Source organism: Cupressus sempervirens, chromosome 2, assembly GCF_028749045.1.
Source record: "Cupressus sempervirens isolate cs-2001-9-10 chromosome 2, ASM2874904v1, whole genome shotgun sequence".
NCBI classification, from domain to species: domain Eukaryota; kingdom Viridiplantae; phylum Streptophyta; class Pinopsida; order Cupressales; family Cupressaceae; genus Cupressus; species Cupressus sempervirens.
In genome coordinates this window covers 502,563,253-502,588,563 of record NC_143119.1, presented here as the reverse complement: position 1 = coordinate 502,588,563, position 25,311 = coordinate 502,563,253, and the positions used below count along the sequence as shown (strand labels likewise).

Sequence of the window (25,311 nt, the reverse complement as noted above, 5' to 3'; positions counted from 1 at the left end):
GTTGCTTGGTATTTCTTCTTCTTCGACATTCTCACTTTACCATCTGTGAAATCGTCATGAACTTTAGAGAAGGAAAATTCTTCATTCTCAGTGGTATCTTTGTCTTCATTCAGAATTGATTGCTTCTTCTTTTGAACATTTTCTCTTTATGAACAGTGCAACCATCATTATGAACTTGGGGGAAGAAAAACTCTTTATTTTCAGTGGTATCCTGCTTCTTCTTGGATTTTTTCTCTTTATCAATAGTGCAATTATCTTCCGATTTAGGGAAGAGAAACTCTTCATTTTCGGCGATATTTGACCTTTCATTTACAGTTGGCTGGTTCTTCTTTTTTCTAGAAACTTTGGCTTTATCAGTGGTGCAATCATCATGAATTTGGGGGAAGAGAAGCTCTTCATTGTCAGTGGTATGCAACTTTTCAATCAAATCTGGTTGCTTCCTCTTCTTGCACATTTTCCCTTTATCACCAATGCAATCATTGCGAACTTGAAAGGAAAAAAGCTCTTCATTCTCAGTGATATCCTGCTTTTCATTCAAAGCTGGTTGCTTCTTCTTCTTGGACATTTTTCCTTTATCAACAGCGCAATCATCATGAACTTGATAGAAGAAAAACTCTTAAATCTCAGTGATATCTTGCTTTTCATTCAAGGCTGATTGCTTCTTCTTCTTAGACATTTTCCCTTTATCGGCAATGCAATCATCATGAACTTCAGAGAAGAAAAGCTCTTCATTTTCATTCACAGAGGGTTTCTTCTTTTTCTTAGATTTATTCTCTTTGTCAGGAGTTCAATTATCATGAACTTGAGGGAAAAAAAACTCTTCATTTTCAGTGGTATCCTGCTTTTCATTCACACTGTGCTGCTTCTTCTTTTTCCTAGACATGTTCTCTTTGTTAGCAGTGCAATTAACATGTACTTGAGGGAAGAAAAGCCCTTTGTTTTCAGTGGTATCCTGCTTTTCATTCACAGTTTGTTGCTTCTTCTTTCTCTTAGAGTTGTTCTCTTTGTCAGCAGTGCAATTATCATGAACTTGAGGGAAGAAAAGCTCTTCATTTTCAGCGGTATCCTGTTTTTCATTCACAATGTGTTGCTTCTTCTTTTTCTTAGACATGTTCTCTTTGTTGGCAGTGCAATTATCTTGAACTTCAGGGAATAAAAGCTCTTCATTTTCAGTGGTATCCTGCTTTTCATTCACAGGTGGTTGCTTCTTCTTTTTAGACATTTTCCCTTTGTCAATAGTGCGATTGTCATGAACTTGAAGGATGAAAAGCTCTTCAATCTCAGTGGTATCCTTCTTTCCTTTGACAGTTTGTTGCTTCTTCTTGGACATCTTCTCTTTATCAGCAGTGCAATTATCATGAAATTGACGGAAGAAGAGATCTTTGTTCGGATCAGTGGTCACATTTGGTGGTTGTTGCTTCTTCTTCTTGGACATTTTCTCTCTACCAGCAGTTGCACAAATGTTTGAGCACTCTAAATCAGTTTGTGCGTTCTGTTGCCTGCAATTGTCTTGTTGAGAGCTGTTGAATTCATTTGATTGTGTTTTCTGTGCCACATCTCTGTGCTCTTCATCTTCTCTTACTGCTGCCTCCACATTAGAGTTTGCAGAGGAAGCAGTATAAAATGGTATATCTTCTACTTCAACAAATTTATCAAAGTCAACTGTTAGTACAGGTTATTTTTATGTCACACAGTAAGGAAGAAATTAAGCTTGGAAAAATAAGTCAACTTTGACTATTTAATATTTTTAGTGTAGAAATGAAACCTTAATGTGTGATGTTTAAGCCATCCATACTTTTAAAGGAAGAAAACAATCAGCTTAGCATCTATATATACCTTGGCAGCCATTATCCCGTGTTGGAGGTGGAGTGCGGGGCAAAACATCACCATCATTTTCATTTGCATTCATACAGTTGCTTGGGCCTCCTGTCAATCACAATTTTATCACTTCCAAGCTTAGGACTTGTCTTCATTTGAGGTTTTATGGTGTTAAATTACTATCCCACATATTATTTGTAGCCGGTAACAATATGAAATATTGAAATTAAAATAGATAAGCCCTCTTGAATTTAGATCTTTATAAAACATTAAGTACTCTTGCTGTCCAATCAAAATTAACACTTCATCTTTGGAAGAGGATCAGACAGTTTAAAGTGGCTAAAACATTGTAGTTTCAAGTATTTCTAATTGAATTAAAAATCTTAACTTACATTTTTTTATTATCTTTGAGATAAGAGGCTTACAATTTACCATTGTGTTGTAGACTCTTGCCTAAAAACCTTAACTTATATTACATCATATTGACAGTCCAATAAAACACTAATTACTATATATTTATTATATTAATATTTTTAAACGCTTCAAAACAATATTAATATGACATTGAATCTTACCAAAATACAAAACAAAGATAATCAACTACTGATCTAGCATTGAAAGTTGTTAGAATAATGTTTGTTTACAGTGCTCACTAGTTGAGCATTTAATGTAATTTCTAAAAATATCTAAAAGTAGAAGGCTCTCTAGATTAACCGTTCTTCATCTCCGTAAGCTTCTATTGAATTCTCTAGAAGCTGCATAGATCTATAAATACATCAGCCTTCCCGCCCTCACATATGTATGGAACAAAATTAAAAGTATATTTGTTGAATATATTTGCAGGTTTTAGTGTGCATCTCTGCTGTATCTAATCTCATTTCTGCTGATCTGTTATGCTCTGTTTTGCCCTGTATTTACTGCTATTTTCTGCTTTATTTTACTCTATTGCAGAGTTTATCAAAAGTTCCATTGAATGAATACCATATAACTGTGTCGCCCTAAATATATTTAGTAAATTACCTCTTTCACCATTTCTATGTTGATTTTCAGCATGCTCCTTCATTGCTCTGACGTATATTTCTTCCGAAGGAAGAAGCTGCGCTCAATAAGAGAGACACCATAAAACATATAATGAAGTTATATTATAAAGTTGATAATAAGAATGTTCTTAATCAAAGAAGTTAGCGAAAAAGTAGAATCCTTTATAAAAAAATTGTTGTCTACCTGACGATAGATCTTTAACATGTGAAGCTCTTTTCTTGCGATGGTAATGGGGAACAAAGGAGGCAAAGGATTCATTCCTTTCGTCCGCAATACTTCAATCTGTGAATCAAGAGATGGGCAGTCATGCATTAGCGTTAGCATTGTTTTGGGCGTCAATCCATAATTCATAGAATATGTACACCACAGGCCTTTGTACAAGCCTTTAATCTTAGTATTCTTAGATTGTGGAAGGTTGAAAACATTGATAATGAAATTGAATGAGTGTGTACTCACCGTGAATGTGAATGTGCCTGGGGTTTCTTTCACCACTCGCCCTGCTACAATTCTTTCGCCCAGTGGAGGCAGAGCACACGCTTTTGATGAAGTCCTTGACAAATTATATCAGTGGCACCAATCGGACCACATTCTCATCATCATCGATAAAGCTTTTACAAAGCGGATCTATTTAAACAGTAATTTTGTTTATTCTAGTTTTCTTTTGGCAATTTTTCATTAACAAACTTTTAAGACAATTGTAAAAATTCGATGTCATTAACATCCTTTGAATTTTTATTTGGTTAATTAATTCATTTGCAATTTATGTTTCTATTAAAGAAACTGATATAATTTCAAATGATTTATCTTGAAGGAAATAGTATAATGTCAAATGTGAATATAAGATCAGAATGTGCTTTCCAAACTGGACAATTTGATCTCGTTAAATATATTCTCATCATACTATCTACAATAAGAGCAATGGCTGAAATTAAGGAGCTAAAAACTTGAAAACATAATAGAAGAAGAGCAATATACTTCTCATAAACCTTCTGCTCGAAAAGAATGACATTCGCCACAGAAACATCACCTGCATTGCACGTTGATTCGTTAGTCAACAGTCAACTCTGGAGCAACTCTCTTTTCATAGCACATTGCTTACAGATAATAAACGAGTAGTTTTGGATAATTACAACATTTGGGGTTAATTTAAACTTTGATTCCAATCTGACTATTTGAAATATGTAGAGGAAGTGTCAATTTATAAATTTGACTCTAAGAATTTGGGGGTCAATTTATGAATTTCAATTCTATGTCTATTTGAAGAATTTGGGTGTCAATAAATATAAATCTGATTTCTGTTCGATGTTTTTGATGATTGACTTTACAACCATCACATATTTTAGTAGTGGATAATGCTTGTGTTGAAGGTCTAATGGAAGCCAACCAACTAAAGATCCAACCCTCTCTTGTTGTCTAGACGAATTTCTTTGACATCTAAGATGAATTCATTTGAAAAGTAGACTGATTGTTTGGAGGAAGGAAGCAAATCTCAATGAAAAGTAATTTTAAGGCAATCAACTTTCAGTGGTATTATAAACAACCCTCACTACAGAGTCATTGTTAAAGAAAGAATAAAGATGCATTGCTCCTTAGTTGTGAACAAATAGTGCTAAAAGAAAAATAAATTGTAGCTTGATATATATTCACAATGACAAGTGTGAATGGACCAATTAGAATTCACGTACATCTAATTATGTCTGAACCAATTCTTATTATATATTGAACCCCGTATCTATGAATTTCCTATATGTAGTGTAAGTTTCATTTATCTTTCTAATGAAGATTGTTAGGTCCCTACTTGAAGCATGAAACCATGATAACTATGTATAAAATATGTTGTGACCTTAGTGTGAGTCAAAAAGATGAAGCTTCCAATAAGTTAGTGACACAAGGTAGTATAAACTAGTGGAACATAATCCAACCATAATCTTAATTCTAGATTTTAAAAGGAGTTGGGATATATTTGCAATCTTCAAAATAAAATTGAGTTATAAGATAGAGAATACCTTGAAAGAAAATGTGATCTCAAAAGAGGATTACATGTTCCAAGTCTTGAGAAAGTAGTGTATTAAACAAAGCCAGGCATGATAAATTATGAAATGTAGTCTATTGTAGTAATGATGGATAAGTTTATTCTTGTGTCAACCAAATCATCAATATATAGAAAAAAACATTGAATTGGGTTGTTTTATTATAAGAACTAATCTAAGTGGCATTAGGTAAATATAGATGACTAAGAAACACATCTATTTTTCCAAACCAATCAATCTAGGGGATTGATTGAGACTATATAGAGATATTTTGTTAACCTAAAAATCATCAAAAATGTCAATGAAACCTTACGGTTGGAAAATGTAAATTGTCTTATGAAGACCCTTATGATAAAAATGCACACTTCAATCCAATACATGTACATTTAATGTCATGATTTTTAACTATGGAAAGAGTCAATTGAATGGAGGTTTTTATCTTTAGTGGAAAATATTTTTATATAAAATATTATGAACTTGTGAAAATCCTTTAGCCTCAAGCCATGCATAGGGCTTGTCTTACTACTATTTAGTATAAATTAGAATGAATGATCCACTTATTCTAAATTATTTTTCATTTATAAGAAACTAGAACAAGATACTATGTGACATTTTTCTAAAGAAAAATAATTGTATTATAAATTTTCGTGAATAAATGTCACTTATGAAAACCTGAGACTTCACAAAAGCATAATGGGTTTTCAGTCATGTCAATGTAGGCATGTGAAATGTCAATATACTATGATCAATTCCCCTAAGTATTTGGGCGATTCCCACCAAGCGTGCTTACATGATGTAGTGTTTCTCTTGAGTTCAACAATTGGAACAAGAATATAATGGGGTCAATGAGATTCCTCATCATCTAAATTTTTAAAATTAATGGGGTGATAAATGAACCTAATAAGTTTGGGAAGTACAAGGAAAGTTCTTCATATGTCTATGCCAATTTTGTATGAAGGAAAAAGGAGAATTGTTGGAGAATGAATTGACACTATTTTCCCCAAAATGTACACTTCTCTTAACAAAGATATCATGTATAGATCTATAATAAAATATTCATTTATGTCACAAAGATATCCAATAAGCATGTAATATTATATTTGTGATTTCAAGATTTTTTCTCTTGTAGAGGATCGTGAGCCTAAATTGGTTTTTCAAATACTTTGAGGAGATGGACTACAATCTTCCTATCATATAAAAATTCAAAGGGAGTTATTCTTCTTATGACCCTTAGTGGAATGAAATCTTGGATGTGAGAAATATGGTTTAGTGTTTGTGTGCAAGTTATTGAGAATGAATCATGTAGCTAACTACATCTTTCAAAGATCAAGTCTTTCATTTACAAAAAAACTAGATAATTTAGTGTTGAAGACCTATATGCTCAAGATTACTACTTCTCATTTCCCATGATGCTCAAAGTCTTGGGATCCATCAAAGACTTTAGATTTTTAATGAAAAGAGAAGTTGTTCTTGAATTTGGAATAATTATTTATTAAAGGTAAGATATTAGTGATTATTTTTCAATGAAAAATTGGAAATGGTCTTGCTAGTGTATTATGCATTAGATCAAATATTTGTGAAGACTTGCAAGTACTCTTTTGTCAAATTTATCATCCAATTTCTCGCATAGGGGACAATCTTATATAACATACACTAGTATCAAATAACAGATTTGTGAAAATCATGTGTGTTAGGAAAATGATATCTCAACTTTGCAGTAAAATAAGGTTGTTCTTTGGTAGTTGAGTGTGTCAATGTATGGGTGATGTACCCCCCTAGGGTTTAGGGGATGCATGCCTTAGTAGGGGTTAGGGAATAGTTCCCTAGAAGCCATATATTACATATATTTTATTATTATAAATTTTCACATTCCATAATTAGTTCATACATCTAGTAGTAAATATTATGTTGTATTTTCTTTCCTTAGAAGGTAAGTGTAAATTATTATGGATATTGTATTGCAGTAGTATATAGTCAAAGATTGGATCAATAACTATAAATGTTACTATAATGTAACATCTCCACCTTTATGATTTTCCTCAATAGTCGTGGATCCATTAATTTTTTCTTAGCATTTGCATCTACATTGTTGGGGAATTTTAGTTATAAATACTAATCTCATCATATGGGATGTGTCAAATAACCAAAGTACTCCTCATAGGAAGCTACTCCATCGATCTTCCTTCTATATAAGAATAAAATTTCTTCCAATGTTACAAAATTTACATAGTTCTCTTTTCTTTAAATTTTGATATTTTTTTTCCAATTTGATATGAAAGACTTTTTTTCTATTATGGTATATTTTTTATTGGATAAAAAAATATTTTGAAAGGACCATATTTCATTTTACAATGATATGATGAAACATTTAGCCCAAAAAATCATCAAATGAAAAAAAAAAAAAAAAAAACCATTAACTACAAAAGAGAGAGAAAGAAAACAATAAAATAAATAGAGCCCTACTAAATTAGAGATCCATAAAAAAATCTATTTTGAAAAAATATTCCAAGGATCTTTGCATTACCTTATAATTAGGGCCCTTCTCCTCAAGTGTAAATTTCTTGCAAGAAAGTACCATTATAAAATCATTAGCAAGACCTTCACCAACAACTTCATAGAAATATCCATAGGGGGTTATCTTAATATCAACTTTCTAAATCTCCCAAATACAAAAATAAAGAAGGCCTTGTATAACTATGGGTTTGACTCTTAATTTTATAAATAAAGTCCCAATTCTTCCTTTAAAAACCTTTACCACAAGAACTATTTAAAAATAGGGAGTCCTCAAACTCACTATTGCACCAATTTACCAAATACAAAGAATATGATAATACGAGTAGAGAGAACATCATCTTTTTCCACATAAACTCAAAGTTTATAAATAAAACCACATTAAGTAAGTTTGAATACCTTATTTGAAGCATAATTCAGAAGAGTTCACAATAATCCTAAAAGTGCTTTCATTCAAAAATCTCAAATGTAGCACTAGAAAATGAATCAAATATGAAACTTGAGAGTTTCCATTTTTTGGTTTAACCCAAGACACTAACTTCAAATATAAAGTGAATTCATGCCCAAAAGACAAGGTCTATCATGAAGGATCATTAAAATCCTCTGTTTGGAAAATGGAAAGTTGAAAAAATATATTTAATATTGATGTTACTTAAACATGTCTACTAAGCTTCCATGTCTAAAGAATCCATCTATGTACATTATGTGTATTGGGATGAATATGGCGAAACTTGCCAGAAGACCTCCTCAATTAAATTGTCAACCCATCAAGAAGAAAAATGAAAATTAGTTCAAATTAACAATCTTGCAAAACCTCAAAATGGCACACTAAAACTTGAAAAAAATGATGTGACAAAGAAAATTTTGAGGACAAGGTATCCTTATGAATCACATTAGTTAGCATAGCACAAGGCTCCTTCAAAGTCGAGAAGAAAGAAACAATGATAGTAGAGAGACAGGAAACAACTAACATCCCTTCATATTGTGCTAAAGCTAGTGGAAAAAGAGAAACATTTTAAGACTAGAAATATTAGAATCATGTCTTTGAGGAGAGGAGAAAACAACCCTATAATGATTCCTAAACTTTTAATTACATATGATAATAGGGTAAAGGAAGACAGAAAATTATCTTATCCTCTACTAACTCAATGTAAAACTTTTCATCCACAGAAATAGAGCATAGAGTAGACCTATTCATTGAACTATGATTGAAATTGAAGGAAGCATCTCCAAAATAAGTGAGAGAAACCCCTCTCTTAAACTTAAAAAATAGACCACCATCATAGGCCTCTAAATTTGAAGTCACATCCATCATATTTAACAAATAATTTCCATTAAGACATCCATAAGAAGGTCATTCTCCCCATCAATTATGTGAACCCCATTCAAAGAGGAAAAGCTAGAATAAGATGAAGGGGTAAAAATATTTTTACAACAAATAAAGAGCCTACTTAAATTCCAAGAAAAAATCCATAGAGCATCCAAATCTTTAGAACAGACAAAAATAAAGCCCATATTGACTCCTTGGTCTTCACCATCAAGGATACCCTACTATAAAATGACCACTTCCTTTACCAAATTTGAGGAAGCAACACCAAAAATGTCACCTCTATTGACTTCACCAACCTACAATAGAAGGCCTAGACAACATCTTCTTCTCCATCCTTCCCTTCATCTTCTTGAGATCTCTTACAATTTTATGAGTAGAGGGTATGCCTACATCTAAAAGTATTTCCCTCCTTTAATATTCCTTTAGCTGAGAAAATCCCATAAAAAGAAACACAGCCAAATCCCCACCTTAGCCTTCTCACTAAATTGCCTCTTCACCAAGAAAAATAGCTCCACTCACCCTCAAAAGCTCCCCAAAATTAGTTAAAGTATTAAAATGATATTTCTAGCTCATGCTATAGGCTCCCATTATTCTTAACTACCAATCAAAACATACAAACACCCATCTAGTTTTCTCTTTTGTATTAATTTTAAAAATGAATGCTAATACTTTACAATAAAAGCATTCTCAAAAAATAATTTAAATTTTGTCATACAAAATATCATATGAACCTTAGTTGCATAAGTGTTTAGTGTTACACAAGATTATAATTATCAATACAAAGATAATATTTAATTGTACACATTGTTATGTAAATTAATTAAATTGACAATATTTTTATTACAAACATTATAGAATGAACAATAAATGGACTAAACAATTCATTAAGAAATAAACTCAAATACAATGTTACTTTAAACTTATTTTCAAGATAAAAATATTTATGACAATCTATTCAAATTCAATTCTAATTTTTGGTGGCTTAATTTACCTGTACAATCAACAACAAATGATTCTTGAGGGTATTTTCTGACTCCATCGCTTTTCAAACTGTTCATATGAACCAATACTTATATTAATTACTTATAGTCACATAAATAAAACTATAAATGGTTAAAATTTTATTGACTAATTTGAAATATCATATTTCTAACAAAACTATAATAAGTAATCATTTCTTTAAAAAAAATTCTAGATTTAATAAATTTGATAGTACATGTATTTATAAAATAAATATTCACTTTAGTTAATATAATAAAAATCCTTATTTAAGTTAGGCTTCTATATATGTGCACTTTTATGATTTTAAATCAACAAGTCTACCATTTATATAATATTTTAAATTTTTTCTAGCTAATATGGGGGTGTCAGTTGTAAATCTGGACTCTCCATCAAAATGTATTTCTTGGGATGCTTATCCAAATCTAAAGTCACTTATAGATTCAAAGTTGTCTTAAATCCACTCGTGCTTTCTAAAAGAGCATCATCAAGTTCATAAAGAAGAGGTTGAATCTTAGATTTCTACCCCAAGTAGACAAATAATTAAGGCTCTCTTCATAGTGGCACATCATCATAAGGTGCCAAAGCAGCTTTCATGCAGCACTTCCCTATCACATTTTTTTGGAAGACCATGAGTTTTGAGACTTGAATTTGTTTTTAGCAAGGGATTTAATTACTTCTCAATGCAAAGGTCAACATCATATTTTTTTAATGAAAAAAATTATTTCTATTTTTAAATTAAAGCTTATACAAAATAGAATTTTGGTTCAAGCAGGTCTTGAATTTGACACACACCAGGCTGCCTATCATGAGTATGTTTTATGATAGTTCGGTCATGATAATACCTTTCGTTTTACATTTTATAATAAATATTGATTGTCATTTTATTTTTAATAATTTAATAATTCTTGTAAAATTTAATATTTAATCAATTTTAAAGTATAAATTAGTAATACTTACAAAAATTTTGTACCTAGAAGTTTCTAAATTTATATGTTTTTGTAAAATAATATAAGATTCTACAATTTTTTTTATAAATTAGCAACATACATGTTAACTTAAGAAAGTTTCTAAGCTTACATTTTGCATATTAATATTTTAATTGGTATTGCCTATAACAAAATTTGATGGTTTATTAATAAAATTAAGTATCATGTTACAATTTTATTAAAATGTAACCTATCAATCAATGCGGTCCAAAAAAAATTTAGCATGTCATATGCAGTTCAAAAGTAGAAAAAGGGCCACTATAGCCATCAAATTCCTAGCCTAGGTTCAAGTATGAGGTGACACAAATACAAACTTTAGCCAAATAAGTATATCAAAACATGATTTCATTACACTAATTTTTTATTAGACTAGATTTCCTTTACCCTCAAACTATCAAGTTATATTCCCAATCCAGGAGAATGAAATGTTAAATGATGTGGGGTATTTGAATAGATAGGGTGAGTCAAGTAGGAATTTTGTTTAAGATATGAACCATGTCCACATCATCCATCACAAGTCTCTTATGCCAGCATGATCAAGCAACAAATCCACATAGCTCACTAAAGGTGGTTTTCTCATGATTGAAAAGATAGAATACATTGAGACATGGAGTTTTAATCATTTTTTTGTAGCTGATATATGATGATTTGAGCTTTGATTTGTTAATGATGATAGTTTTTATCATTATATATATACAAATTATGTTGATGTGACTATCACTAAAGTGGATTTTGTTGTAAGTTTAGATATCTCCAATTTTAAATATGGGGTATATTATCATGTATATAGTTATCTTTAGAGATGGCGAGGGGTAGTCTACTAGGTTTTTTTGGGGAGGCCATCTTTCTCTTATGTTCTCTTATTGTACTTGTAGTGATTCTAGCTTTCTTTCTTATTCATAATTAAAAAAACTATTCTATATATCTAGAGAATAAAAATAAAGAATAAATTATGGATGATTTTTAAAAAAATTATTATTTATTTAATTATACTTAGGTTTGTTAAACCTATTTAGTCATGCATACTTAGTTGACACTTGTCTCTACACAAGCTGCCATCATTTAGGAGACTATTAGAGAGTTGTAAGTTTTATTTAGAAAGCATGGCATAGTTTAATGAGTTTCTTTAAATCACCACTTCTACTTGAGGAGATCATCCCTTATTCCATGGAAGTACTCACACTAATGTGTACTCCTCTTATTGCATTATTTAAAATTCAATTTTATGTTCTTTTTTATTATTACATGTTTCTTAATATCTCTAGTAGTTCTTAGAATTCTACATGGGATTAGACCCAATCTAAGATTTTTTGAATCCCATAACAAATATTAAAAGAGGTTTTCAGCATGTGTAGATGGAGCATGTGAAAGGCAACCTACAAAATTTTTATGAGGCTCACAATATGTGGCCTTTGATACCTAATGACATTCATAGCCTCAATTATCTATAACATCACAATTTTATTCATCTTCATGAGTATGTACATAAACATGGCTTCCTACATAAATAGATAAAGCATGGCCTCCTCAACATTAGATGCATGTGAGAGTATTAGTCAAATTTGTGTGGGGTGATCTACTTTGTTAGCCCCCACATACCACACAAATTTGAGTATTAAAAAATTCTTATGTTATAGTTTAGAATTGATAACACAACCATCTAGGTGGTGAAAAACTATGACCATGTACAAGCCCCTCAACTTAAAAAAATAGAAAAAAAAATTCCAACCATTTTCCCCTCCTTCAAGTTTGAAAAAGTGGTTGAATATGAATTTTTAGTGCCCAGTTCTTTCCAACTCTAGGGTGCTTAACTTTAGCCTGGATATATTTTTAAATTTTTGGAAAGTTATGGTTTGGGGAACTTTAAAAATTTCACCATAAGAGTTTTTGGAGGATTAATTTTGTAACTTGTGACAAAATTATTTTTCTCATAGAGATTAGTCTTGCTTCTTACATATTCCTATCTAGAAAAGAAAGTCATTTTGCACACATTTATTGTGTCATTTCTTCCCAATGGGAAGAATGTTTTTCAACACTCATGGATAATTTCTAGCATCCAACATCCAATATATGCTAACACTAAATGGAGTTCACATCACATATTCTAGGGTATTATATGTGGTCTTTTGTACTTTCTATCATATAGGGAAAATATATTGTACTTTGTGATAGAAGTAATCCATAGTAGTTCTAAAGGAGATAACATGGAATGAGTAGATGACAATTAGAGAGAAGGGAATTTTCAATCTATCTCAAAACCAAAAGAGAAGATCATTAGCTCAAAATAAATATGATAAGGAAAATATTGAGTTTTATTATTGAAGTGAGTATTGGAAAACATACATCAACTAGTTAAATAAATGAAGTAAATCAACCCACAACTTTATTCATAAGAAATATTGGTGAAGAAGGAAACTTTGAAGTTTGGTATTTGAACAATAGTTGTAGAAACAATACTAGTAGAAATTAAAGTCATTTTTATATTGTTGATAAAAATGTTAAGTCTAAAATAAAAATGTCATAAACAAGGAGAAAAATAAAAGTTGTACTCTATAATGAAATAGTCGTTTAGAGGAATAATAGGGATATTGAAGGGATGAAAATGATCATGCTAAGAGAGAAAGGTACTCTTAAAGGAATAATAGTTTTGAGTTGTAGCAAAAGTAACTAATTTGATAGATATATGTCCAAAAGGGTTGGAACTACCAAAATGTAAGTGGATAGTTGAGCACAAGTAAGAGTATTTAAAGCTATACATTGGATATGTTAATTTGTCAAAAGAGAAGACATAAAAGTTGAATGAGAAGGGCAAGAAGTGCACATACACAAGTTATTGTGTAAAGTATAAGACATACACATAATATAACATAGTTAGCTAAATGATCATGACTAGAAGAGATGTTGATTTGTCAAGAATGATTCACGAGATGGCCTAGTGTGAGCCACTTCAAGAACTTCAAAAATATAGTGCACATTGATTATGAAGATGGTGAATATGAAGATTAGTGAGAATATATTATACTAGATATGGAGATGCATCACAAACTTCCAATAACTCCAAATTTAGATAGACTATCAAATAGATAGCTCTATATATTGACACAAATAGTTACAAAGACAAGAAACTAGACACGACTAGAGAAACATCTCTAAAAAGCTCCAAATATCTATGTAGTAGTGCAAAAATAATGAATAGATATTTTGTATAGTTCTAATAAAATGGTTTAAAAGCAGTATTTTTTAATAAGGACCATCTGCTTGTTTTCAGGCCCACTATTTTTTATTTTTTTATTTTTTAAACTAAGAGGCCAAGGTCATAAATTCCTGTAATGTCCCCACTATTTAGGGTTAGTTTGAAACATTATTACCTTAAAAATTAGATGTGAAGTTTGAATATCAACAAGTTTAAATATATTATTCTAGCCATAGTTATGGCCATTGCCTCATTTTTATCTAGCCATTTATATAGGGTTACTCATCTCTTGCACTAACACGATAGCCATCTATACAAGGATCTCACTTCCTGTACTGGCACTATAAGATTCATTACTCATTTAGCCATTTATACCTAGAATAAAGTAATTACTCGCACTAGCACAATAAGCCATTTATACGATAGGTTACATCACATGCACTGACACTATGAGATTCCATCAATTCCCATCTTAGCCATTCATATAAAGACAACTCTTGACTCTATAGTGGCACATAGCCATTTATATAGGCGAGAAATGTCCTTATACTGTCACTATAGATTCTTAATTCATTTTGTGAGAAATATATAAACCAAATTATTTATTTATTTATATTCGTAAATATTACTTCTTAAATAATACAAATACCTTGCCACTATTTAATTATATTATATATATGTATATGAATAGAGGTATGCCAATAGTATATTGTATAGTATAGGAATATGTGTAACCCTACTACAAAAATTAATTTAAAAAATAACATAAAGTGGACTAATTTTACCTTTGGTACTATGTTGTCCATGTTATTATGGTTCCAGTCCTTTGATTTATGATGCCGTAATAACTAGGATGAATTAATGACTATCGCTTGTGGTTTGACGGGTCCCCAATCTTCTTCCTTGTGTGCCCGCAAACTTTTTTTTTTTTTTTAGGGGCAAATGTGGATGGGGCCACAAACTATATATTAAAATAGCTAGTTCAATAACTCCATGGGGAAAGAACTAGAAAGAAAACCCCATTTCCTCATTGAAATACAAAAGAAATAAGCAGAAGAAAAGAAGCCCTTGAACTATTGCTTTGGCGACAACAACAATAATGTTTAGGCTTGTTTTTTTTCAGCTTCAAACTTGACTTTGTTCCTCTCTTTGATTCTATGTCAGATTCAAGGTACCCACATAGGCCACAATGAATCTACGATGGAAATTCCTTTTGCATTCACTCTGTACTGCAGACTGTCTTTTAGTATTTAGAGGATTGTCCTCTGTCTTCCAATGGGCGATCACTGTGTTGTTAAAATCTGATTCACGGCTTGTTGATTTCTAATTCCTAAGTCCTCACCTTTTGACCAGTTTGCCTGTCCTTTTTTTCTTCCTTTGCTTGATTAAATGTATTCCTCCATTTATATGTGGGAAGGAATTTAATTAGGTTAATTCTTTTGATATTTGGATTAGTTATTTAATTAAGTATTTAATTAAGAATTTTTACTTTATCATTCATATGTAAACATAAATGATTGTATTTAAATGATCATGTTTAAATATTATTTTTCTCATTCAATAATTATATATGTTAAATGTAGTATTATTGGTATATTTAACAATTCTATCGTATGACTAGATATAATTATTATTTGATTTATTATAATCTATGAAATGTTTTTATGAATTTAGGCTCATGACAATTTCCAATAATTATTTTCAATTTTTAAAGAACAATTTCTCCTCCAAAATTACTAATGATCTCAATTATCCTTTCCTTGTAATTAAAAAATTACATGGAAACATGTTAGTTGCTCAAACTAAAGCAAAAATTACCCTTAAGCAATCCCATGGGAACTTCATGTTATATCAATGAATATCACAACATATGTTGCTAGACCATTGAAAGCATTACATACGTTGATAAATTTTATTTAACCTAAGGTTCTCATAATGGAGGATTATTATAAAACTCCTTTAATTAATTTATTTATATAATCCTAAATTATTTAATACTAATAAAAAAATCATGTTGGATACTTCAAAAATATTTGTTTTGTCATCTTCAAATATTTAGCCATTTTAAAATTTAAAATGAGATGATTTATACATTTTTACAAATATCTAATATATTGAAATTCAATATTCATCAACATAGTTTTCTTTAAATATGGGTATGCTAGCTCTCATAATTTGTATAATCATTATTTTTCTTTAGAATATAATGAAATAGTAAAAGATGTTAAAATAATAAAAATACTAAACAAATGAGAATATCTTACTTGACATGTTCTTGAATTCTTTGACTTTCTAGATCCGATAAGAAGCCCATATTTTCGTAAGTATGCTCGACAATGTTCTATTTTTAGTTGAGAAAAATCACCTTGTTCTGTATACAATAATAAGAAATGTATTAGTAAAATGTCACATAAATATTGCAAATATGATTTAATTAATGTTGAAAATGATCATTTATATATGAAATACAATGATTAATATAAAAAATATACACATATAAACATGATATAGAATATTTCATTTCCTTTTATGTAATACAAATGAGTTCACATGCTTATATACAAATGATTTTTTGATCTAAAGATTTTTTTGTAATAATTACTAGTAGATGATGATAAAACAAAGATACCATCCATGATACATAGTAATATTAAGAATGTTAAACTTCATTGCTATTCCAAACTCCAATAAATATTTTAATTAGTAAAAGTGATCAAGTATTTTTTTCAGGAACATTTTTCAAAAAAACTTCTTTCAATTCTCTTTTATAAATGATTGTGATTCAAAAAAAAATCTCCCATTAGTGAACCATTAAAAAAATATTTCTTTTATAAAATAGGCAACAAACTTCTTAGGCCTCTTTAGACAGTGATTTATCATGCACAACACAACAAATTTTGTAGTTGAAAAGGGGTTGAACTTGTAGAAATTAATAAAATAAGTCTTTATTTTTATTTAGAATTTGGATTTGTTAAAGCATCAATTTGGGCTTATAAGACATGGAAGAAATCATATATTTCAAACATAATAACTTGGAAAATAAGCCAAAGGGAAATGTTTGACCTTACCAGAGAGAGCAGAAGACTATGATGCAAAGGCATTGACACCTTGAATTGACAAAATCTTCATGGACGGATAGCATACTACTTCCAAAAACATGTATAAGAGTATAGGTGCTACTCTTATCTAACAAAATATCATCCTTCACAATAGGGGCAAATTAAAAAAATATGCTCAAAACCCTTTTCTGAATATGTTACATCTAACTCTCAATCAACTCCTAGAACTAGATCAATGCCAATTGCCCCAATTATTCAAAAAATAACTTTTGAGGGAAAAATTAACCTCATAACTTCACCTAAAATAACTAATATGGATCCCAAGTCCAATGAAAATAACCCTTTGGGGTTGAAGACAAAAAAAGAAAGGAAAATGGTTTAATGATGGTGTGGGAAGGAATAATGTTGGGGAGGGAAAATATAGAAAAATGTTGGAACATACGTAAGTATTCTCCACTTTGGAATACAATTTATTATGATAGAATGTAAAACAAAAAAATTAAAAGAGTATCTTCTATTAGGTGTTTATTTGATGTTTAATGACATTTCCTTCTTTTTTTTTTGAATGGATTCTAAATTTTTAAGCTACCTCGTACACTTCAAAAATTTATCCCTCATTGGATTAGCTTTATAGATCATATCCTAGTTGAGCTGATACAATGCGAAACCCTAGTGTTAATAAGCAACAATATATGGTCTTCTATAGTATATAAAAAACCTAGCTATGACACTAGTTTAGTTAAAATACTAGCTAAAATGAATCCAATGTGCAAAATAAGATCCCTCAAACTAGAAACCTTAATGAGTTCATATAAGATTTACCCTAGAACCAATTTAGGATTGATTGAAGAGAGAAAGTTCATTTTATCCAAAAAAATTGAGACACCCAAGGAATTATTTTTAAAAGTAGGATTACTCCCAAAACAAGATATTCATGCATTGGATTCAATACTTCAACTCACTTTAAAGGAGAAAGGAGGAGGCTTTGAGATATCAAACAGCAATGAAGAGAAAAGTTAGAAGAATGTTAAAATATTTAAACATAAAAAAAGATGAAATACGTGTGTACCCTAGATTCCTATAAATCAACAAAATAAATGCAACTTGAGGAATTGGGATCCTAAGGATATTCATTTTGAGGCCTCTAAGTCATTAATTAATTTTCTAATAGATTTTGATAAATCTTTAGAAATGAATTATATGCATTTCTCATTTAAAAACAAACACTATCAATCTTTCTATATTAGACACAAATATTTGGGACTGTCAACAAATATATGAACTCTTTGAGCTTACTATACATGATAATCTTGAAATCAGTCAAACTAATGATAATATTTAACTCAAGGATGATTTAATTAATGTATAGAAATGTGAGGAACTTATAAAATCCATGGAATCCAAAATGCAAATGCTAATTGAACTATTTGGTAAAATTATGGTAATCCATGTGATGGAGTTAGAAATGAACTAATTACTTAGTATCTTGTACATAAACCAACCACATGTAATAATCCTAGTTCTAATGAAACTATCTTAGGAGATGTTAGGCCTCAGTCAAATACAAAAATAAATATGGACGAACCTCTTCTGTCTAATCCTAAAACTGCTAATCAAATCCCCATAGAAAATTAGAAGTTGTTTATGATATGATGGGCATCAATCATGATTTAGATACAGATGATACTAGAATAAATATGTCTAACAACAATATTTTGTTGGAAAATGATGTCACGCCATAAATTTTTGATAATATAAATAATAATCTTGAATCAAATATAGATAAAACCAATGAAAGTGTGGACCAATTTGTGACTGCTAATGCTCAAAATAGTAACAAATTAGGTATTCCAAATTTTTTTTTAGAATTGGTTACCCCCAAATGTGGTAATATTCTTTTAAAATGTGGTAGGAGATCAACTTCAAAGCTAAGAACAATAGATGAGGAAGCATAAAATCAGACCAAGAGCTACCTACTTTATTCCATATATGGAAGGGGAAGTTCCTTTACAATAATTAATAAAAGTCTTATTGTAGAATGTTAGGAGCCCAAATGCCCCTAATAAATAATATTTTTTAAACATTGGTTAAATATCCCAAACTTTGAAATAACAATTATCTAAGAAACTAAATTATTAAATGAAGAGTGATCAAATTAAGTAGAAAATAGAAATATGAAGGTTGGAAGGCACCAAAATAGAACCAATCTTAGGTGGATTGAAAATTTTATGAGACTCTAGAAGAAGGCTATGTTTGTTTGTTAAATTAGGAGAATCAATTGGATGTGTGGTTGTGTTAAAAGGGAACGGCTTAAACATCACACACTAAGCTTAATTGGTAGACCAGAGTGTTAAATAGTCAAAGTTGACTTATTTTCCCAAGCTCAATTCTTCCCTTAGTATGTGATGTTTAAGAGTGACAAAAGTGGCTACATACTCTTACCTTTCTATATCAATTGGATGGTTGGTTGTGTTAAATGTGCAAAAAATCCAAGTACGATGCATGGAATAAAAATGATGTCTTCTCATTGTATGGAATAAGGGTTGAATTTAGACAAAATGTTTTCTTATTTGGACAAGAGATGAGGAAATGAATGTATATAGCTGCATGATCTTTACTTTCTGGATGTTGCCAAATAATGCATTGGCAGAAAAATACAGATAAGCTATCCATCTATCCCTGATGGTGGTGTTGTTTACTATTATCAAACTTGGAAGCATTTAAAGAGTATGAGGTTATTTAATGGATAAGTCACAGTTTGGGATGAATATAATACATAAAGCGTAAGATCTCTATGCTCGTCAATTCGAAAGAATTAATTTTGAGATTAAAAAATATGTGATGAAGGTAATAAAATTAAATGCCAATATTAATTTGTTGGCTTGAAGACAACTTTATTGAATGATTTTATTTTATTTTTAGATTTTATCAAAAAATAAAATTAAAATGTAGACACAACAAATTTCTAACTTTTGCACATGCTTAAAACATGGTGACAAATTTTCAAGTGTCTTGACAATTGAATTTTCAAGGTCATTTCTATATGAACTTATTTATTATTGTCAATCATTTTGATGTCTTTTTAGTTCACCTCTTTTAAATATTATTACCTGCAATATATAATAATATAAAATTAGAAAATAACCATAAATTAGTAATATATGAAAAAATAAACTAAATTTCTAAAATACATATACTCTATTATATATATATATATATATATATATATATATATATATATATATATATATATATATATATATATATATATATATAATTGATAACAATTAAAACAATTATTAATAAATTTTGGAAAACATTCACATTTTACCACTCTAAATATTCAAATAAATTATATTTAATACGTATATATATTACAAAAAGTGACGGAATCTATAAACAATTTTTGACAATTTATAAATAAATTAAATGCTTTATTGTCTGTTTGAGAAAATTTAGTTTCTCAACAGATAAAATTTTAGTAGGAAAACAGACATTATGAGCATCAACTTCTAGACTTGTTTTGCAGTATTCTGGATGTGACGCATACTTAGGCTAGATTTACATTGCTGAAATATATTTGTATTGCTAAATTCACTTCAGGACCTATTTTGTTTATTCTGAGATACTTTTCGCTCATCCCTAAATCGGTCAGTATATTCTCTTGTATCAATTAGTTGCAGTCGAATAAATCCCTCACTCATCTTGAGCGTAATTAATCAGTCGCTGATTAATTTGTAGGAATTTCTTTAAGACGAACTTCTCATAAACATTTTTCGAGCCCAGAGCTTCTCATTTACATGCAACAATAATTACATTTATTTTCCTTTCAAGTAGATCTATGGATTCCAGTTGCATTCTTACATTTTTCTTCATAGATCTATGAGCTTGACATTGATGCACTAAAAGCATCAGCTTTACGAACAGGGGAAGGGACTTTTGAAAAGTACATTAGAAATCTAGCTTATGATTAGGGGTTTTATATCGCAGATCTGAAATTTTCTGAAATTTATACACGATTGGAACAGTTGAAAGTTGAAAGTAGAAGAAAAACCTGAAATAATCTCCACAGCTTCTTCGTATGTGGAGTCCTCGGCATTATTTCTGTAAAATTGAAAGAATAAAGAAATCTTAGTTTAAATCACTCAATGATCGAATTTCAATCTTATTTTGAATCGCTCAATGATCAAATTTCAATCTTATTATGTTAAATTTGAGATTCCACAGAAGATCTTTACCTGGATTGCGGTGAGTGTCGATGTTGAGAAGGAGAAGGTTTTTCATGCACAGAATTCCATGAGCAAAAATTAGTGGCCTGCTTCAACGAAGAATCCATCTGTATTGCCAGAAATTGGAGGAACAATCTTTCTTCCACTAAAACGTATTTAATACAAAGTAATATTTTAGCGTTATTGAAGTTGCATGGATTTCGATCTTTCCGGTCATGACATGGGCGGCGGTCGTGCCTATTTTAGGTTCCCTTTGAAGTAGCCAAACGTTTTCTTGCTGCATTTCACGTACCTTAAAATCCTTGGACACTTATCGCCTGTATTTTTGGCCCTATATTGGAGGTTACTAATGCTTGGTTTTACTGCATAATGATATAGTTTTGGAATATAGTTACACTGAGCTTAGCTCCAATATTATGTTGAATTTTAGTTTAGAATATTTAATTTTGTGCAAATTATATTTATTATCATTTTTTAATTATTGCTATTTTTTTTTTTCATTATTTATATCTTGCTAGCAAGATATTATCCTTGTTTTAGTCATAATAATTTTATATACTTTATTCATCATGATTCATACTTAGCAAAATAAACTGTGAATCTGAATTTCTTTTATTTTTCATTAATCTATATTTATAATTTTTTTTTAATTTTTAATTTTTTATAATTACACTTCTACTCATTATTAAATTAACTAATAACATGATACTATTAGCTCACTCAATTAATTAAATGAATTACAATAAAATATACATCTTATGAACTTCGTACAAGATATTGGTGGAGCACCATAGTCCTTGTTGTGATAATGGTCGTAAGAGGTAAGTGATATATGGTAGATAAATTTTGAATCTTACAAATTAAATAAGGTCTAAGAAGATAATTTCTAAATGCTAGTTAGGATCTTTTGAGTATTTTGATTTAGATGTAAAAGTTGCACAAAAAGATACATACATACATACATGCATACATACATACATATAAAGTTGTCAAATAAAATGTAAAATGTATCATATATAATATGAAGGGTCAAGTGGGAACATATACATAGTTAGTTGGACAAATATGAAAGTTCAGTTGCTCTAAATGATGAAAATACCAATATAAATAATTGTATGGATGCCTTTTTGTAGTTTGGAGGACATGATTGATAGGTTGGAAGACATTTTAAATGCACAAGTACTAGAGAAGCTTCCAATTTTTAGAATGTTTATTCATAGGTTTTTGATGCTACAAAAGATTATATGGGTTTGTACAGTCTAATCATCATGCAAGAACATGTGATGAATTACATGGTATGAATCCTGTTTAATTTGGATTTGATTTCATTCATTTCTATGAGTTTTGTGTTCAAGTTATGGTTGTTTTATAGTTTGTCAATTTCCATATTTGTCACATAACTGTCAAGTTGTAGCATGTCTTGTATAAAAGAGTTATGACCTCTAAATAGATTCATTGGAAAATGGAGTGGATCATCTTTGATTTGTCATTGATTTTATTAGTTTTGATTAAGTTTTGTGAAATTTATGACATTATTTTTCACCCATTCCACAAAAACACCCTAGTGCATTTTTACATATGTTATGGAAGGTCCAATGGGTATTTAAAATAGTCTTTAGAATCTTTATGTCATTTCTATATTTCAAGTTATGCCCAAAAATACAAATTTTCTAATTACATGAATGTGGTCCAATGGAAAGTACCAATCAAGGTTTGAGGGTTTTGTTCCAAAGAAACATATTAAGTATGGCCAATGGCTGAAAATGTATCCTTGAAATAAGGATACAAGGTTTAATAAAGGAAATAGTTTTGAATCAGGTCCATATCAAATTGGTATCAAAGCTACATAGAGTAGTAAGAATTGTTGGTTCACTTTTTTTTTTACTTTATTGGGTAGATTCAAGTTTTTAATAATTTTTGGGTTTGAAATTAAAACTTCACCTATCACATTGTAAACTATACTTTCCCTTCTCTATCTATATCTTTTGTAATTATGTTGACTTTATCTACTTAATCTTCATTAGTTTGTTTTATTCTTACACATTTAAATCCCTATTTACTTATATTTCATTATATAAAAATATTTAGATTAATTATCAACAAATTTGAGTTTAACTATCAACATAAGGAAAGCAACTAGGTAGATAGTTTACAATCATGTTGTGATCATCATGTAGTGTTTTAGATCATGTCCATAACTCTTGTTTTCTTTCTATCTAATGTCTTCACACATGAGCCCAACATGAGAATGATTACTAGTATGTTAAATGTAGATGACAAATGTTCTTTGTGTACAAGATATACACATGTTTATGTTGGTTCTTCAAACTAATATGGTTCTTGTGATTAAATGGATGTATTTATTGTGAAATTTATGAAGTATCCAAGTTGATAACTATTAATCTTTTATGGGTCTCATGTAGTTCATAGATCACTCCTAGCTTCAAATTAGATACTATAATTGACTATGGATTATAGACTGTATCAAGTTATATTTTCATGTTATTTGATAGGTCAAACAAGGCATATTTTGAAAAAATATGTGTGGAGTTCCAAGGCATCTAGAGCCTTGTAGTGTATTTGGTACTAGAAAAGTTTTTATAGACAAAGATAACACTAATATGAGGGTGAATGAGCCAAAATATGTTGGAAGTTTTCATTAAACTTTACTTGAGTTAGTTGCAAATAATGACCTAATATTAAGAAAATAGTAGAAGAAGATGTATTGACACCACGAAAATAATGACTTGATAAATCTTAAGAAAATACTAAAAGAAAATATATTTCCACAAAATTATGAGGTGATGAAATGACCTTGGAGAAAAGGGTCCTTGTGATGATTGTTTCCTTTATTGGTAGTCTAGATATTTTAAATTTCATAGCCTTGTTACACTAGGAACATGGTTTTGTATACTATGAACATGGGTTTCACATCAATCATAATGTTGTTTAGGCAAAAACAAAACTTTGTATTGTATTATTGTAGGAGGGACCCATAGTTTCTAATACACTCAAGTGCATGATATAAATATTTTAGATGTCCCTGGAAGACAAGAAATTGATTTTATTATGATTTTTCCAAAATCACCACATACTAGATCTAATCAGAGAAATATCAATGAAAATAATGATATAGAACTTAGTTTTTTCCCAATAGTACCAATAATGTTTCAAATACTTTATTTGATTTCTATGAATTTATACATGAAGAACCCAAGAATAGTTATCAAAAAGAATCATCTCATATGGAATCAAAAGTGATCTTAGACAAGAAATTATAACAAGTAAATTTAAGTAATGATGGTGATGATGAAGATCCAAATCAACCAATTGATTTATCCAAAGTATGTGAGGTTGACTTCCTAGTTAGGAAAAGGAGAACAAAACCAAAGTATAGAGCTAGTAAGGCACATTATGTGAAAGAGGGATCTAATAAAAATACTCACTTATAAGAACCTTGTGGAAATGTTGAACAATTTGGATTTTAGTTTTTCCCTCACCTATGACCATAACCTCTCCTCCTCATGAATTTCTTCCTCCAAGAATGCCACTACTCGACATTACACAAATAGATAACCACTTTCCAAACACATCAAATTTGATAACAACAATGAATCAATAATTTGATGTTGTGCACAAATCATTGCAAGCTCCTACATTCTCATGTCTACAAAAAAGTTTATAAAAGAAGAAAAGACTGATATAGATGGTTTGTCCTTGATTTTACATAGTTTCTAGAATTATTCAAAAGTAACCTAGAGTGAAGAAAACAAAAGTGATGTCTAGATTGGATATCAATGCAACTTAGGACAATTTATATGTGGAAATAGAAAGGCCTATAGAAGAGAAAAATACAAAAGCCACATAGTTAGATTTCACTTCAAGAAAAGTAGACCTTGGTCTATCAACTGCTAATGAAGATTTTTAGAATTTTCAGTTATGTACAACACAAATATTACATAGAGCTAAGAAAGAAAATAAGTGAAAGGAACAACTTAGATAATTGTTTCGAATATTAATGTCTTATATTAGTTCAATCAAAAATTCTTTGAATGCACAAATGATAATTTCTTTCCCTCTAGCTTTAATAGGCTTGGATGACATCCTTGATC

General features: G+C 29.8%; 2 protein-coding genes across 2 annotated transcripts; both read right to left on the bottom strand.

Moving 5' to 3' along the window:
• Window positions 1–778: 778 nt before the first annotated feature.
• On the bottom strand, window positions 779–3,886 carry LOC149573198 (uncharacterized). Its single transcript, XM_089812119.1, has 4 exons — window positions 3,316–3,886; window positions 3,043–3,141; window positions 2,839–2,914; window positions 779–1,926 (listed from the first exon to the last, which is right to left on the bottom strand). The coding sequence occupies exon 4, from the start codon at window positions 1,433–1,435 to the stop codon at window positions 788–790; it is 648 nt and encodes a 215-aa protein (XP_089668245.1). The 5' UTR covers window positions 1,436–1,926; window positions 2,839–2,914; window positions 3,043–3,141; window positions 3,316–3,886; the 3' UTR covers window positions 779–787.
• Window positions 1,479–21,507, bottom strand: LOC149573197 (zinc finger CCCH domain-containing protein 62-like). Its single transcript, XM_089815924.1, has 10 exons — window positions 21,209–21,507; window positions 21,025–21,074; window positions 16,176–16,282; window positions 3,846–3,886; window positions 3,316–3,409; window positions 3,043–3,141; window positions 2,839–2,914; window positions 1,837–1,926; window positions 1,583–1,662; window positions 1,479–1,499 (listed from the first exon to the last, which is right to left on the bottom strand). Exons 1-10 carry the CDS (start codon window positions 21,304–21,306, stop codon window positions 1,479–1,481), a joined length of 756 nt encoding a protein of 251 aa, XP_089672050.1. The 5' UTR covers window positions 21,307–21,507.
• Between the last annotated feature and the right edge of the window lie 3,804 nt (window positions 21,508–25,311).

Excerpts from the sequence above, each read along its gene's own strand:
- LOC149573197 (XM_089815924.1), bottom strand. The coding sequence starts at position 21,306 with ATGGATTCTTCGTTGAAGCAGGCCACTAATTTTTGCTCATGGAATTCT. Across the intron at positions 3,142-3,315 it reads CAGGCACATTCACATTCACG|ATTGAAGTATTGCGGACGAA; the intron begins GTGAGTACACAC and ends CTTGATTCACAG. Across the intron at positions 1,500-1,582 it reads ACTCTAATGTGGAGGCAGCA|GCAACAGAACGCACAAACTG; the intron begins GTAAGAGAAGAT and ends AGACAATTGCAG.
- LOC149573198 (XM_089812119.1), bottom strand. The coding sequence starts at position 1,435 with ATGTCCAAGAAGAAGAAGCAACAACCACCAAATGTGACCACTGATCCG.